The sequence below is a fragment of the Abramis brama genome (assembly GCF_963993115.1).
Source record: "Abramis brama genome assembly, chromosome: 12".
NCBI lineage: Eukaryota > Metazoa > Chordata > Actinopteri > Cypriniformes > Leuciscidae > Abramis > Abramis brama.
In genome coordinates this window covers 10,512,900-10,529,092 of record NC_139974.1, presented here as the reverse complement: position 1 = coordinate 10,529,092, position 16,193 = coordinate 10,512,900, and the positions used below count along the sequence as shown (strand labels likewise).

Genomic DNA, 16,193 nt, shown 5'->3' with positions numbered 1-16,193 from the left:
ATAAGGTCTCGATTTTGAATGCATTAATCATTGTTCATGTTAGTTCACAGTGATTATTGTTAAAATGATTCATCTTAACATTAACAAACAAACATTTTTTTATTGTAAAGCTTTACCACTTTAGAACTTTTATTAGAACTGGAATTGAGTATATTTAGATTTTTGCTAACAAAAGAAAATATAAAGTACTCTTTACTGAACCACAATTCAGCATTGAATAGATATTGTGCTGCACTGTTTTAAAAAGTAAAGTTTTTAAGACATCAGCGAGCCTTCGGGTTTTTACCCTAACGCTATTGTTGATATATTTGATTATAAACCTACAAAAAAATCCAAAATTACTAGACAAGATGCTGAAGACCACAATAAGGTCATGTAGTTCATAAAACTTTGCCTGACAAATATTGTGCTTCCCAATTTTTTACCATATAAATAGTAACAAATCAGATTCCATCACGCGTTTGACCGTTTCTTTTCACTTTATCTTATATCCGCTGAGGTCATGGAAAAGATCCTTTCCTTGCCGTTTTCTTTAATGGTGTCAAACTTGGACTGCACACCCTCTAACTCCAGAGTTTGCTGGTCCTTCGCTGTCAGGCCTTCGGGATCCATTGGCTCTGAGTCTGGATGATGTACTCCAATCAGCAGCTCATAAAGTAATGAACCCAGAAGAGCACCAACACATGTTACAACCAACGGTACCCACCACCATCCATGTCCGGCCCTGACAACAAATACTCTCATGTTAGTGTCCAAAAGTTGTTGTTTTTTTAATTATCTGTAAATATATATACACACCACTGTTCAAAAGTTTGGGGACTATACGATTTTTTTTTTATAAAAGGAGCTATATAATATTACTTTTATCCAGCAAAAATGCATTCAATTGCTCAAAAGTGACAGTAAAGACATTTATAATATTATAAAAGATTTCTATTTCTATTTTCAAAGTCTTGTCACAAAACTCTAGATGGCACAGACTGATAGGTCCTTAACTGGCTTGCAATCACATCGTTCTCTATAGAGAACGGCTGATTGGTTCCTTGTGAATGGCAGCCAACTTTCGAATACTTGGTCAGCGTTTTCTGTAGCAGTGCAGCGTGCTTTCAGAAACCCTCCACCTTCCCCAGCTCCACCTGTATAGATCTGCTACGGGTAATTAATGTATGCTGTATAGTACAGCAGCAACATGTCTTGTATGTATTAGCAAGTCAATACCTTATCATAGTGCTGTTCTTTTGAACTTTCTATTTATCAAAGAATCCTGAAAATAATGTATCACGGTTTCCACAAAAATATTAAGCTGCACAACTGTTTTCAACATTGATAATAATAAGAAATGTTTCTTGAGCACCAAATAAGCATATTGGAATAATTTCTGAAGGATCATGTTACACTGAAGACTGGAATAATTGCTGCTGAAAATGTTGATTTGCCATCACAGGAATTATTTACATGTTAAATCATATTAAAAAAGATAACTGTTATTTTTAATTTCACAATATTACTGTTTTTACAGATTTTTTGATAAAATAAATGCAGCCTATGTGAGAATAAGAGACTTTCAAATACATTAACAAAAGTTACCGACACCAAAGTCTGAACAGTGGTGTAAAATACAGTATAAATAACAAACAAAGAAAATATGTTAGTGCATAATTAACTGATCAGAAGCCTTTGACATTGTGTGTATGTAATACTGACCTGAACACCTCGTCTCCCCAGCCTGCAATGTAAGAGAAGAGTCTTGGTCCGATGTCTCGTGCCGGGTTGATGGCATATCCACTGTTACATCCCATTGAAATGCCGATCACCAGGACAACTGCTCCTACCAGGACAGGCTCCAGACCAGGAGGTGCTGGTGTGTTATGAGGGTCTCCCAATGCAAGAACACATGCTAGAAGAGCGGCTGTGCCAATTATCTGCAGGACAAGCACAAGTTTTTTAAGAAATCTTTTTAAAGCATTATGAATGACGTAATATTTTCTTTTATTGTTATTTTGTAAAGGAAACTAACATGCACCAATTTCTCAAGCAGAGTATAGGTGTTATTTTGTCATAAAAACCCTGCATTCAACAAGTCACCAACTAAAGGTTCCAAAAGTGGGTTTTCGCAGTAATGCCATATAAGACCCATCTTGGGTTCCCCAAAGAAGCTTTCAGTGAGGAGTTCTTAGAAGAACCTTTTTTTAAATTCAGGTTAAAGAACATTTTAAGAATCTAAAAGTTCCATTTTGTGCAATGGAAAGTTCCATGAATGCTAAATGTTCTACATGGAACCATCAATGGCAATATAGAGCCTTTAGGTTGAATAGTGCACTACTCTCCTGGGACTAGAAATCTCAACAATGGTAACACACATACACGACCAGCTTTATAACATTGATAACATTCTGTACGTTTAAATAACAAAGAACACACTTGCAAACCCGTTTCACTTCAGAGTATTTGGACCCAAACCTGTTCAAACTCATTCAATTGCAAAGCATCCTGGAATACCATCACCACCACAATAGCTTTAAACAGAAATGGAATTCCATGAACTGAGCTGAACAGTTTTTTCCTGATTCAGCCAAACGGAGGTCAGCGTGATCCTGGTGTCGTGACTCCTGAGGTCATTTATCTACCCAAACTACTTTTAAAAAAAACAATCATCCTTTTAAAGGTGTACAGAAATGCATTACTTAGTGTTCTGCTAATATTTACTGGCACTGGAATTTATTACCTCTATATTTATGTTAAACTCCCATGGACTGAAATCTCAGGATATCAGTAATAATTAGCCGTGTCAGCGTCATGGGCATATAATTGTGCGTGAATAAAGGATTAGCTAATTATGAAACTCTTACAAATAGTTGTGAATAGCTATACAAACGTATGAATTCTTGTCTTGCGTTTTGAATAGTTAAATACAAATGTCTAACTAAATCAGTTACAAGGCCAGAAATCTCCTTAAGGATGGACCTTAGTGAAATATTGTGGACCTCTACTCAGTCTCCTTTCAAATTTATTACACAAGTGAAATTTGAATATCATGAAGCTGATATTCTTTATCATGTTTGAGGGAATATTTGCTTCTTTTTTTTATGCAGTCTGTCGGTAGCACTTTATTTTACAGTCCTGTTTTGCATGAACATAATATGTACTTATTGTAGTAATAACACTGGTAGGTAGCCTACCCTGAACCTACCCTTAAACCTTAATTTAACCTATATACAGTATTTACCTTAAATTCCTCAGTACTTTAGTGGGTAAGTAAGCACATTGATTTAAAACATCCATTTTATATGTTACTGACCTGGTCTACCACTCCCCCCCATAGACTCAGGTAGTCTGCTGGGTAAGTGGAGAAGATACCAGCTGTGGCAGTGGCACCACTAACTGTCAGATGCCCTCCAGTGAAATCCATTATGGCATCTAAACAAAATACATACTGTAAGAATAAGTGCCTTCATTTGGATGTACTTACTGTACAGTATTTTTATATAGAGATTGCATATAGGCCAACATGCACTCACCATAGTACTGAAGAGCAACAGTTGCTGCAGCCAGAAATGCTCCTAAAAGCTGTGACCACACATAGAAAGGAAAACGAGTCCAGGAGAATCTGCCCAGGACACACAGGCTGAGGGAAACGGCTGGATTCAGATGAGCTCCTTAAACAGATGAGAAATATTTTATTTTACAAGGACATAATTAATATACACAGCTGTACTGGAGAGTTTATACCTGAGACCCCTTTTGCGATGTAGATTCCAAATGTGGTGCCCAGTGCAAATCCGAGGTTGATTGACAGGTAGTCGCCCTTAGTGTTTTGAGAGGTCGTCACCTGGGCAACTGAGCCACACCCAAAAAGCTGGAGTGTAGAGACAGTAACATCAAGACATTTTTTATCTGGTGTGAACGTGTACGCAGATATGATGTCTGTAATTTAAAGCTTTATCGCACAGAGATTATTGGGCATTATGGTGACTGCAGTTCCTGAGAAGAGGCAAAAGATTATTCAAAGTCTTCAAAGTTTGACCTCTAGAATATTGCTGAAATTCTTTGCACATGTGCTACTAAAGAGATGTAATATACACAAGGCAGTATAGACATTTCAGTAGATAATAGGATATTAATAAGCACCTTTTTATAAGTGCTTTACAATTTACATAACACTTTACAGTAAGATTTCTTTCATTGGTAAACTGTTAACATGAATTAGCAAGGAAAAACACTTTCCTTGAATTTATTAATCTTAGTTAATATGAATTTCAAAATGTACTAATACATTATTAAAATCAAAAGTTGTATCTGTTAATATTATTTAATGGACCAGACAGTAACATGTGTCGGCCCAGATCCGGCCCGCATCTGGTACACGTGGATTCCATACGGCCCGATGTGGACACTATGTTACTTTCTGGGCCTGTTCAACTAACAATGAACAACTATTCATTGTTAGTTCATGTTACAGTTTTTTTTTTCCGATTTGATACTATTTTCACAAGATGTAAAAACGCTTAGTACAAAACTCCAAACTGATCACACTTGTAACAGTCAATCTTTCAAAACCTGATCTCATGCTTTCATTCTAGTTTTACTTATTTTCATTCTACATAATTATTGTTTCAAAACACAAATATATAATGAGAACATTTGGTTTAATCACCGTAATGTTAATAACAGTATGATCCTTCAATTTAGTACTTTCAACAATGAGTCCATTCAGCAACAAACAATGCAAGAGCATGTTTAAATCACCTTTACTGCTGAATTAATTACAGTAACGGCTACAGATTAGAAAATACACTTACATTATGTAAGTACATTATGTAATTGAATCCATAATGTTTGTAATAGTATATATAAATGTGCGTGCACACACTTTGAACACAGTAGTTATCATTTAAGATAAATCGCTTATGTAAAAACATTTAATTACATTTGGTTACCTATATCGGAAATTGCAGATATCTATAAGTGTACCAAATGATTAATTGAACCATTACATTCAAATGGATATAATAATAGACAAATGTATTAAACTGAACGAGAGGAGATGCAAATCAAAAGTTTGATAGTAAAAGCTTCATGAAATGCAGTTACTGTGAATGAAACATTTATATGAAACTTATTTTGTGAGAAAATGATACTTTGTGATTTTGTGGATTGTACCAACACAAATGAAAATATGCTAAAATGTTTGAAAAAAGTGCACTTTTGATGAACTGTTGTGATATTAGCACTAGGAGTTTTGAAAATGTACCAGTTGCTTGTGAAAATTGCACCAAAGCAATTAAAAGAACTAACAGAGATTAATAAATAATGTAGCAAATTGTCATTGCGAATGTTATTTCATGGAACCTTAAAGTATTACCAAAGAAAATCAAATTTTAGAAAAGATACAAGTACACTGTAATTATTTGAGAAAATTTAATGGCAAGTAACACATTGATTAAACATGAAATTTTGAAAGACTGAAATTGTATTTTCTTGTAAAATGTACTCCAATAATCTTTGTTTTATTTAAATCATTTTTTTACAGGGTAATACAGAAGATTATAGACTTACTATCATAACATAGACTCCGAAAAATTCAGCCAGACATTCTCTGATCAAGCTGCTCTTGATTCGGCATCTCCTCAGCAGACGATCCATTATGTTGCCCTCTGTACTTTCTGTTCTTTACAATAAGAGTAAATGCAGGCCGGGAGATCGGGGATTCCAGACAGATGATTATCAGGGCTCCATTGAGAAGGTCCCAGTCAGCGCCTTCGAGAACGCATGGTCTTCTGTTTGGATAATTATCACACCACATAGGTAAACTCAGACTATCTGTTGTGGTTAGTGTGTTTTATGTGCGCGTCAGGGGGAGGAATGACAATTACATGTAGTACATTGCCCTTTTGTAATAAAATGATGAGTAGTTTATTGTTAACTTTTATCTGTGATGCACTGCTGGCTTATACAAGGCTCAGATATATAAATCATCTACTCTGTTTATTTTGAAAGAAAAGTAAAGGTTCTATTTTTTGCCAATTCATGCAAAATACCTCTCCCTTTCTATAGTCAGAGTGCAATAGGGCAATACAGAAGATGCCTTGTTCTCAGCTGAAGCGTTTATGCAGGGGTTTCCAATTCTGCTCCTGGAGGACCAGCGTCCTATAGATTTTAGCTCCAACACCATTGCCTGGAAGTTTCTAGTGAGTCTGAAGACCTTGATTCGCTGGTTTCAGGTGTGTTTAATAAGGGTTGGGGCTCAAATCTGCAGGACGTTGGTCCTCAAGGAGCAGGTTTGGACAACCCTGCATTTATCCATTAACCAATATCTAACCATTTTTTATGTTGTCTCATAAAAAATAAAGTATAAAGTCGGCAACACCTAAGCTCCAAAATTATCAAAAATATTTATTTTCAAGACAACTATCGCATAGCGTATGTAACGTTTCGAGCACGCAGGCTCTTCATCATTCATGTTGTCTCATAACATAAGCACATACCATTTTTTTTTATCTCTTGGTAAATTTGTTCTCAGGCCCCATTTCCTCAGTGTTTTTCTTAATGAACTAGTTTTCTAGTCAATTAAGCAAAGCTACACATCTGACGTGTAAATGTTTGACCCTGATGTCCATGATTGCCTCCAGAATAGTTAATGTGTCCGTGCAGCAGTTCTCAGTGTTCCCATTATGTACTATATGTAATCTTGACAATGGACAAAAAAAATGTCATTTCTGACAAGAAAAAAGTGGCCCATAGACATAATTCGGACACTTTCTACACCACTGGTTACTCTGCTGATTTAGCTAAACTCAGTTTTGAGGTAAACTTATATCTGTCTTAGCTTCTACTTAAGAGGAGATAATCATTAGATAACTGAGTATAAAGTCAATCTCCATAAAGCTGATGTCACTTGTGTTTCATCTGTCACTAGATAAAGATCAGATTGGGTGCAAGGCTAACCAATGCTCACAATTATGGGTGTGATACACACCATAACCAGTAGTGTACCAGGCTTGGTGTTCATCTGTGAGATTTTCACTTTTTCTCTTCATTGTTAAAGCACTTTAAATACCTGTTAAAAATGAAAAATGTTCAGTGAACTATTGTTTACTTTTCTTATTAGCTCACGTTGTCAGCATTGCTCTAAATGCCACAGACTGTCAGTTTACTAAAACAGATAGAAAATCTCTAGACTGGTAAGTCTGTGGCAGAACTGGGTGAGCCTGTTGTGAAACAAGACTGCCAGATTCTAAATGAAACACCTTGTGTTGCTAAACATACTACATACTGGTATACATCATATACTGGAAAGACACTGACTAACAGGAACCTGAAACAGCTGCACAACAATATATATTGTTTTTTCCAGATTTGTTTGCTACATTATTTTTAAGTGCATTTACTACTGACTTATTTTAAAGTCACCCTGTAGTCAATCATTTTATCCCTGAAAACTTACATTTGATCACCAAAATTACATTTAAACGTTTTTTTCCTTGAAAAAAATAATAATCTTAAAATAGCTTGAATATAACTCAACACCCTTGCCTCATTTAGAATGCTGTTCTAAGAATATGCTAATTAGCCCCGCCTCCACTCACTCACACCAGCTCAGAGAGAACTGGTTACAAGGTAGTTTATGACGTCAGAAACACCAGCGATTTCAAACCGCGTTTTTGAAACTGTCTTTGATTTACTACAGTTTTAAGGAGAAACTACTCAGCAATGGTGTTGACATGAATTTGCACATGGTTGTTGTTAAAGCATATTAAAAACACCACATTGATATATAAACAACATTAAAAGCTGGATTTTCACAAGAACATTGAGTTCTGTAATAAAATATAAAGTCTCTGAATAGGTTACATCCAGGTTCACATTCAACAAGAAACCATTACATTTGAAGGATTTTAACAAGCCGCAAAAATACAGCTGAACGAACTGTTCACTAGTTTTGAACCCTTTTGCATCAGTGTAACTATTGTTAGACTAGAGAGATTATTATTATTTATCAATATTGACCTGTTCTCTTAAATTGGTGTTATTTTAAAGGAAATGATCAACTTGAGACAGCGAAGCATCCCACCTTCCACACAAAAGAAGAAAAACAAGGCAAATCACTTTTTTTCCTTTATTTCACTCTGAAAAAAAATAAAAAATTATATATATATTATACTGTGGCCCATAATTTGCAGTCTCACAAAATCCAATGGATCTTCTTTACCAACAAACTAAAAATGTGTGTCCGTCCTTTCCAGAACACTGTGGCTTCAACAACTGCCCCAAAGTTCTAGCCTGGAAAAACCCAGACCAACTTCCGGCAAATTTAGATTTGCTCGGCTTGAATGGGCTCTTTGCCAGACTACTTGCAGATTTCTAATCCGTCCAAATCGAGGCACCAATCAGAAACGTTGGGGCGGACTTTACACAATTACGATCGCTCTGATTGGTTTTAGGTCTATCCAATTGCGCCCAGAGGCATTTGAGCGACGTCCGTTGGTGACGCCCCTTTGGAAATGAGTTATTAATGAAGCTTTGCCAGACCATAACTCAGTTACTACTGAGAATGGTCTGGTTTTAACCAGGCTAACAAAGTTCAGGAAACTGATATAATTATTTATATATCCTTAATGGAAATTATATTCAAAAGAAAGAAGTAGGCAAAGTTATCAGGGTCGTTTTGTGGCAGAAAATAATTGTTGTTTACTCACATCATCAAGACTGGATCTCCACATATACATTGAAGAATTCAATCATACATAAGAATGAAAATATTTACTAATTATCATTGTAGCTTGCAGTTGATAGGTTTGCTGAGAAAGAGATTGTCCTTTGGTTTGTGTCCAGAACCCTTTCAGCCTCGAAAGCCTCTGAAGAACTTCGAAAACACTGAGAAATCATCCTGCATGTCAGAACCGCCTGAAAGATGCAGAAAATACATCACTGGGTGATTCAAGAATCAAAACTGATCTTGTAAAAGCTTCAGGAATTTAACACTGCTAATATACTATATTAACCAGAATGCGTTTTAAATACTCTAAATTCTACAATGTTCATATTAAATACAATTTTTATATTTTACCTTTGTGACCACACATGGGGAAAAGTGTTAGGTAGAAATGGCTAACCTGACATGAGAGGACCAGACTGATCTTGCGGCCCATCTTGGACACCAGAACCCCCTGAGATGGTCACTGTAGTCTCTTCATTACCTTCACCGTCTCTGACTGTTCGCCTTTCTTCTACTGTCTACACACACACACACACATACACAATCTCGATTATTACTTGTTAGACACCATCTGGACACATGTGTGGCATATTTTGAGCCTTGCTGTACATTATTACGATATTTATAATCAGAAATTCTTTTGAGGATCAAATTATACAGGAACACTCACTCCATCTTGTCTGACCACCTTGGTGACGCTGATAGACTTAAAGAATGACCTCGTCTTTGGCTGTGAAGGTGCTGGAGTCAAGATCTGATCCAGCCCGCCTGAAGACACCTGCGAGTCCAGATCTGAGGGTGGAACCAGAAGACAAAAGGTTTTTGTAAACCAAAGACAATTTATAGGAGTTGCATCAATGATATCAGGCAAGAAATTAGGGAATCAAGGCCTATTCATTCAAAGGTTGAAATGTCAGTAGGGTAAACAAGGATAACATGAAAATAACATTTCTTTGTCAAGTCAGCTTTTCTTATTTAGCACTTCACAGTAATTCAGCTTCAGTTCAATAACTGTGTAAAGGTCATCAGTTATGAAATGAGTTCTATTCGGCTATAAGCTGCTCTACAACAATAGTCATTATTCAGCTCGAGTCAGTTCAATGTTGATTCATTCAGTTCAATAACAGTGTCAAATTTGCACAATTCGTCAATTATGAAATGAAGTTGATTCAGCAATAAAGCTCTAGTGTCATCATCCAGCTCAATTCAGTTATGTATTCATCCGATAGTGTCAGTGCAGTCAAATCAATAATATTATTGAATATGAAGTGTCTTTTAAACCCCTTTGCATTTTCTTTTTTTCCAACTCCTTCATATTAAGTCTGAATTTTCAAACTGCAGTGATCTACCATTCTTTTATTTGAAGTTGTGCATGTCGAACAATAGATTAAAGTATCTAAACTTCTTCATGAATTACATTTTTTTTTATTTCACTTGAATAATTGGGGATGATTTTTTTATTTATTTCATAACATTACTGTCTGTGCTTGCATTTAAAAATCATAAAAAAAAGATCATTACCTCCATCCTCTTTTTTCTCGTTCTCCTTCGGTCTTAATAGACTATCTTTCCAAAGATCATGAAACTAAAAATTAAATGAAGACAATCAGATGAGAATACAGTATAGAAAGACTCTGAAACAGTGACTGTGTCCAAACCTGCTCCTGAATGGCCACTATCCTTCAGGACACTGGCCTGGAAGTTTCTAGTGTGCATATGATGGACACTTTACTATCCCATGAGGCCACATCATGACAATAAATGTAGTACGCCCGGATAACATTCATACTAAACATTTACATAGAATGTACTTTTTAGTGGTCGTGAAGTGATTACTAAAACAAAATGAGTACCTACTCAAGAGAGTATGCGATTTCCGACGCAGCCTATGATTGGCTAGTTCAGGTGTGTTTAATTGGGGTTGAAGCTAAACTCTGCAGGACAGAGCTGGATTGGACACCCTAGCTCTAAAAGTCCACCGGATCACTTTGATTCACCTTTGAGAAGGGGCTCCACTGGGGAAAGGGGCTGCTGGGACCTTGCGGAGATGAGGAATCCTTGTCCTTTGGTGCCACAGAGGGGGGAGGGAGGGGTGGACTGTAGGGTGAGCTCTCAGGAGACTTCAACATGAAATCTCTGAACGGGTTACCACTTCCTGTCCCGCTCCTGCCTTTCTCGACACCTTCCTGAGGAGGCGGAGCTTCTATTGATGGGACATCTGTTGGGCAGGGGAACAGAGAGCAGCAGGAGTTAGCAACATACATTTAAAATGCATTGCTATCACTATTAGGTTTTTGAATATTTTTTTTTACAAGCTTTTAAAATGGAAAAGATTCGAGTTACAGTGGGACAGAAGCCTGAGCTCTTCTCTATAATTTGGAGCCCTTTTAATATTTTAAGCATTGTTATTTAGTATCATTTAAATCAGGCCCGGTTCCAGATATGAGATGAAAGGTGGGCCAAGTCATGGTCCATGGTATTATTATTATTTTTTATATATATATATATTTTGCTACTATTTAGAAATAAAAATGTTTAACAGGTTTATTTTTACATTCTCTCTTTTTGCGTTTGTAATATTATTATTTTTTTTACCCCTTAACAGATCCTGTATCAATTAAGTAACTTTAGATTTGATAAAAAGGGACAGGTCTTTTAAAATAACTATTTACATCACTATACCATTTACAACATCAGCTACAGCTGTAGTTACAAACTAAAAATGTTAATTTTATCTGAAATGCTGTTTTTCTTGAGAATTATTCTCACGTCTGTTAATGTAGTATAACATTACAGATTGTTATTTGTTATTTGTTATTATTTGTTATACAGATCCATTGTTATTTTTTGCATTTTTATTTTTACATTCTTATGTATATTTAGAATCTTTTTTTTCTTTTTCTTTTACCACACAACAGATCTTGTATCAGTTTAGTAACTTTAGATTTGAAGAAAACGGGGCAGGTCTTGAAAAAGATCTACTTACATCACTATAATTTACAACATTAGCTTTCTACTCATTTTAGAGAATTCTGTTACAAACTCACCCATGTCCATTTCATGTGTTATTGCTTTTTCATGAGCTAAAAACACAAAGTTTTCCTTTTGGAACAAGAAATCTGTGCATGTTGTGTTTTATTAGGCTACAGAGTGTGGTAACTCTCGATTACAAGTCATCATGAAGATTCAAACTTCGCAGGAAGTTTGATTGACAGGCGATCTGACCAATCATAATCCACCATCTGCGTCCGACGAAAGCAGTCAGGAGAATTAGTAGATTAACGTTGGAGGATTTGAACTTGAATAACGGCGTGTACTGACGTCTTTCCACGGTTAAAACAACATTCCTTCTGATGTTCATTTACTGTATGTTTATTTGATGCTATAAATTAACTAGAAGGAAGAGATGATCGGTTCACCAGCAGCTTTAACTGAGGCTCTACCAAATTTGAAAGTTGAGACTTTGTTTCATTTTAAAAGTAACCTGATCTGTCCTGTCTGTCAGCGCGTTGTCAGTGTCCTTTCTGCTCCACGATGTATGTTTCACTGCATAAGAACATGGTGTGTAGCGTGAGAGCAGCAATTGAATACTGAAGATTGAACAATTTTGTGATTAGCTGTTATGTGGTGTGGGGCCAAGGTGGGCCAAGCTTCTGATTGGGTGGGCCAGGCCCACCCTAGTCTCAGCCTCAGACGTCACGCCCACGGAACGTTGGCTAAACGTCTGATGCATATGGTACACTTAACTGGAAACACTTCAGGAATGTCGAAGTCGTCATCTGATTGGTTGAATTTTATCGGATTTCCGGGGGCGCGAGTGTCGCGTTTATTTTCGGTCCGCCGGGAAACAAAGCGCAGACGTGTGATTGCGGAAGAAAAACTGTTGTGTTTACATGAGTGACAATGAGCATTTATCAAGATCAGCTAAACGTAGGATTCTCAAAAGTATGCGAGGTTATACGTGCACGAACAGATCAATGACTTACTGCTTGTTTTCTTCTCCTTCTTTGATTTTCTATGCTGACTGACTTGTTGCACGCCGGTCTGTTGTTGTGGGGACATTTCCACGCCCCGAAACGTGACGCTGAACGAAACGAACTGTAATTGGTTGTTTGACATGTCGGTCAAACGGCCTTATGGGCGGGCCTTGGCCAAAGAAAGCTGCTATGAATTCCAGACCTTCAGCCGTCAGTCTGAAGGTCTGGCTACGCGAGACTAGGCCCACCCTGGCCCCCCGTGGAGCCGGGCCTGATTTAAATACTATTAAATTTTATAAATATATAATTTTGTATTTTTTTTATTTTAGTTACATCAATTAAACTAAATGAAAAAAGGAATGTTCCCTCTGCAACAAGCTAAAATAAAATAAGATTTTGTATATTTTATTGATTTCAGTTAATGTTCATTTTATTTCAAGTAATGAAAATGTTTGTTTTATGGTTTTACTTTTAGCTAACTATAATAACCCTCACTTTAAAGGTGCATTGTGTAATATTTAGGAGGATCTGTAGACAGAAATGCAATATCATATACTTAACTATGTTTTCAGTGGTGTATAAAGACCTTACATAATGAACCGTTATGTTTTTATTACCTTAGAACGAGCCATTTCTATCTACATACACCACGGGTCCCCTTACATTGAAATAGCCATTTTGTGCCGACATGTTTCTACAGTGGCCCTGAACGGACAAACTCGTTTCGTCACTATGTTGTTCTTCGTGCAAATAAGCTAGTTAACACTGACACAATGATGAACAAGTAACAATAATATTTGCAATAACATATCGTTTTACTGAATAATAAAGTAAACATAATTTCTTAATTTATCTTTTTAAAGAAACCTCATTGCTTAACTGGCTACTCTCTGCTGTCTCAGACGATGACATCTTTTCCTATTGGCCACCGTAACTTCTGTTGGTTGCAATGCATAACCTCACCACTAGATGCCGCTAAAAATCACACACTGCATCTTAGTGTCATCCTTACCCTTCAACTAGAAATGGAAATCTTATGCATTTTAGCCGTTCATTTACACGACAATGGCATTTTTGGGGGCCTGAAAAGTAAAACTTTTGTAAATGGGTTTATCATTACCATGTAAACTACAAAAACATGAATTTGTGAAAACGGTGACGTCATACGCATGCATATTACGTCTTCAGTCTATAGGTGTGTAGTGTTTCTTTACAAAGTGACATCGCCACCTACTGGCATGGAAGCATAATACAGCATTTTTAGTTGTTTTCACAGATCCTTGTTTTCACGGAAGTTGTTGTCTGTATGCGAAAAACGCAAAGGAAAAACTTTTCGTTTTAAGTACATCGTTGTTGTGTAAACCTACTCTTAGAGTGTATAACTATGTTTGCCTAACACACTGTGTTTTATCTGTGTGTATTACATGTATAGAGCTTATTAATTTTGTGATTTATACAGTATATAGGTATTCTCTATCTATTTACTTTCTAATTTGATTTTACTGAGATGACTACTTGAAATGTATTCAACCATCATCTAATCTGCTTAAATCATGCAAGATGTACAGATGCCTAGAAAAATACTTTGCACAAAACAGAAAAAAAAAAAAATCACTGCAAATAAACAAAAACTTGAGGAACAGAGCAAACGTACCTCTATGTCCAAAGTCATGGCGCTCATCAAATCGACCTAGACCAGCAAAGATCTCCTCCATGTCCCTGAAGATCTGGCCGAACAGCTGAGGTTCCTCGAAGCGCATCCCGCCGGGCCCAACGCTGAAACCAAATCTGAAGGCATCATCTAACGGGTCCCGACGTGGCCTATTAAAGTCATCGTAGTGAAATCCACTGTCATTGTCTTCATCTTCATCATCATCATCATCTTCATGAATCATCCCATCAAAGAAGGGGTCCCTGATTAAAACACATGTGTTTTCAAATTAGCAAACCAATCTGAACTAAACAATGTCACTGTAGTGTATTAATCAGGAACAGTGTAGGAAAAATAAATACACCAGGCCAACAAGGTCTATATTTGCATTCAGAACTAATACTTCCTAAAACAGAACTAATACAATCTTTACATTTTTCATAAAACATTAAACACTTAATTAATAAAGAAAGAAAGATGTGTAAACTCAAAGTGACAGGAAACTTATATATATATATATATATATGTGCATTAGATACCAAATACAGTTTATTTATATTTGTATAGTAGGATATTAAAATAATCTGTTAATGTGTCATCTGAGGCTTGATTTCTCATTCTTCATTATTAATATTTTTCACATTTTATAATAATAAAAAATCTATGATACAATTAAGAAATGTATTCATAGGTGTATTACTAAGTTTTAGCACCAGCCCACTGTTATTTATGTCCTGATGTGTCAAAGTAAAACTGAAAGAGTGTGTGTGTGTGTGTGTATTATGTTCCATATGGCTTCACGTATTTTAGCAACTTGTCACGGATGGACAAAACAGCACAAAAATGTATTACAAAATCATTTATAATTGTGCGGACAAACGAAAATACTTTAAAATAGCACAATGCTCTATAAAGTTTATTTGTATAAAACAGTCCAGAATCCAGAATCCAGAATCGGTCTGTCTTCGCCGGCCAAAAGTGGTCAGCGCAGACCACAACGATCTGCCCAGGTCTGTCGGTCCTGGGCGAGCCTCATCCATAAAATGAACATGTGAAGCACATAAAACAGTCACCAAGCGTTTATTTCTATTGACACCAATTAGCCTAACGTTACCCTACAGAAACAGCCATACATTAAAGCAATATGAGTTGAGAAATATTGTGAAGCATGTTACTTTATAACACTATACACAATGTTATTGCTTATATCTTATTAGTATTAGTTTGTTATAATAATATACGACATAATAGCTGTTAAGAGTCAACTGTCAGGTACATTTCCACATTGAACTGTTAGGCAGACTCACCTGCGGCCATCACCACGATAATGACCACCGGGAACCCCGAAAAACCCACGAAACAGATCAAATACGCTCATTTAAGGACGAAGTATCCAGTGATTCTTCACAAATGGGACCATAACAAAGTTGCATCAGAGATCCAGGACACCGAGGAAATCCTACGAGATCTTTCCACCGGAAAACAGATTTCAAAATAAAAGTCCGTACATTGCATTAACGCATGCCTTCCACGTCATTATCGACTTAAAAAAAAAAGTTATGTAATACCTTTTCGAACTTTAAATTAACTAAAAATAACACTTAATAAAGAATATTTTAAATAAAATAAATATCCAGTAGCGTTATAATGCGTTGAGAAATATGACTTATGTCAGCTTTTTATCGTTTACATCAGTTTAAACATTCATGAGAGGAAACAGGTTTATAATAATGTTTTATAAATCTTCACCACTAGTTAATTTAATAAATAAAACTCTGAACTTTATTAAAGTTCAGTAGCATATAAAAGAATACCTCCACTTCACTAGCATGGACGTTCATGTATGAAT

At 36.1% G+C, this 16,193-nt stretch overlaps 2 protein-coding genes across 2 annotated transcripts; both read right to left on the bottom strand.

Moving 5' to 3' along the window:
* Window positions 1-480: 480 nt before the first annotated feature.
* Window positions 481-6,505, bottom strand: aqp10b (aquaporin 10b; the record flags this gene model as incomplete). Its single annotated transcript, XM_084131376.1, has 6 exons — window positions 5,557-6,505; window positions 3,730-3,856; window positions 3,519-3,656; window positions 3,299-3,417; window positions 1,705-1,922; window positions 481-724 (listed from the first exon to the last, which is right to left on the bottom strand). The coding sequence occupies exons 1-6, from the start codon at window positions 5,641-5,643 to the stop codon at window positions 481-483; spliced, it is 933 nt and encodes a 310-aa protein (XP_083987502.1). The 5' UTR covers window positions 5,644-6,505.
* A 1,597-nt stretch (window positions 6,506-8,102) lies between these two features.
* Window positions 8,103-15,835, bottom strand: hax1 (HCLS1 associated protein X-1). The gene is made up of 7 exons (XM_084130747.1): window positions 15,652-15,835; window positions 14,348-14,607; window positions 10,714-10,934; window positions 10,238-10,301; window positions 9,387-9,508; window positions 9,114-9,234; window positions 8,103-8,904 (listed from the first exon to the last, which is right to left on the bottom strand). Exons 1-7 carry the CDS (start codon window positions 15,720-15,722, stop codon window positions 8,840-8,842), a joined length of 924 nt encoding a protein of 307 aa, XP_083986873.1. The 5' UTR covers window positions 15,723-15,835; the 3' UTR covers window positions 8,103-8,839.
* Window positions 15,836-16,193: the final 358 nt, after the last annotated feature.

Bases quoted from the DNA above. Each gene is read 5' to 3' on its own strand.
- hax1 (XM_084130747.1), bottom strand. From the start codon at position 15,722: ATGAGCGTATTTGATCTGTTTCGTGGGTTTTTCGGGGTTCCCGGTGGT. The intron at 9,509-10,237 runs GTAATGATCTTT...TTCCACCCTCAG, and splicing joins CGAGAAAAAAGAGGATGGAG to ATCTGGACTCGCAGGTGTCT. The intron at 8,905-9,113 runs GTTAGCCATTTC...TGCATCTTTCAG, and splicing joins GTCTGGTCCTCTCATGTCAG to GCGGTTCTGACATGCAGGAT.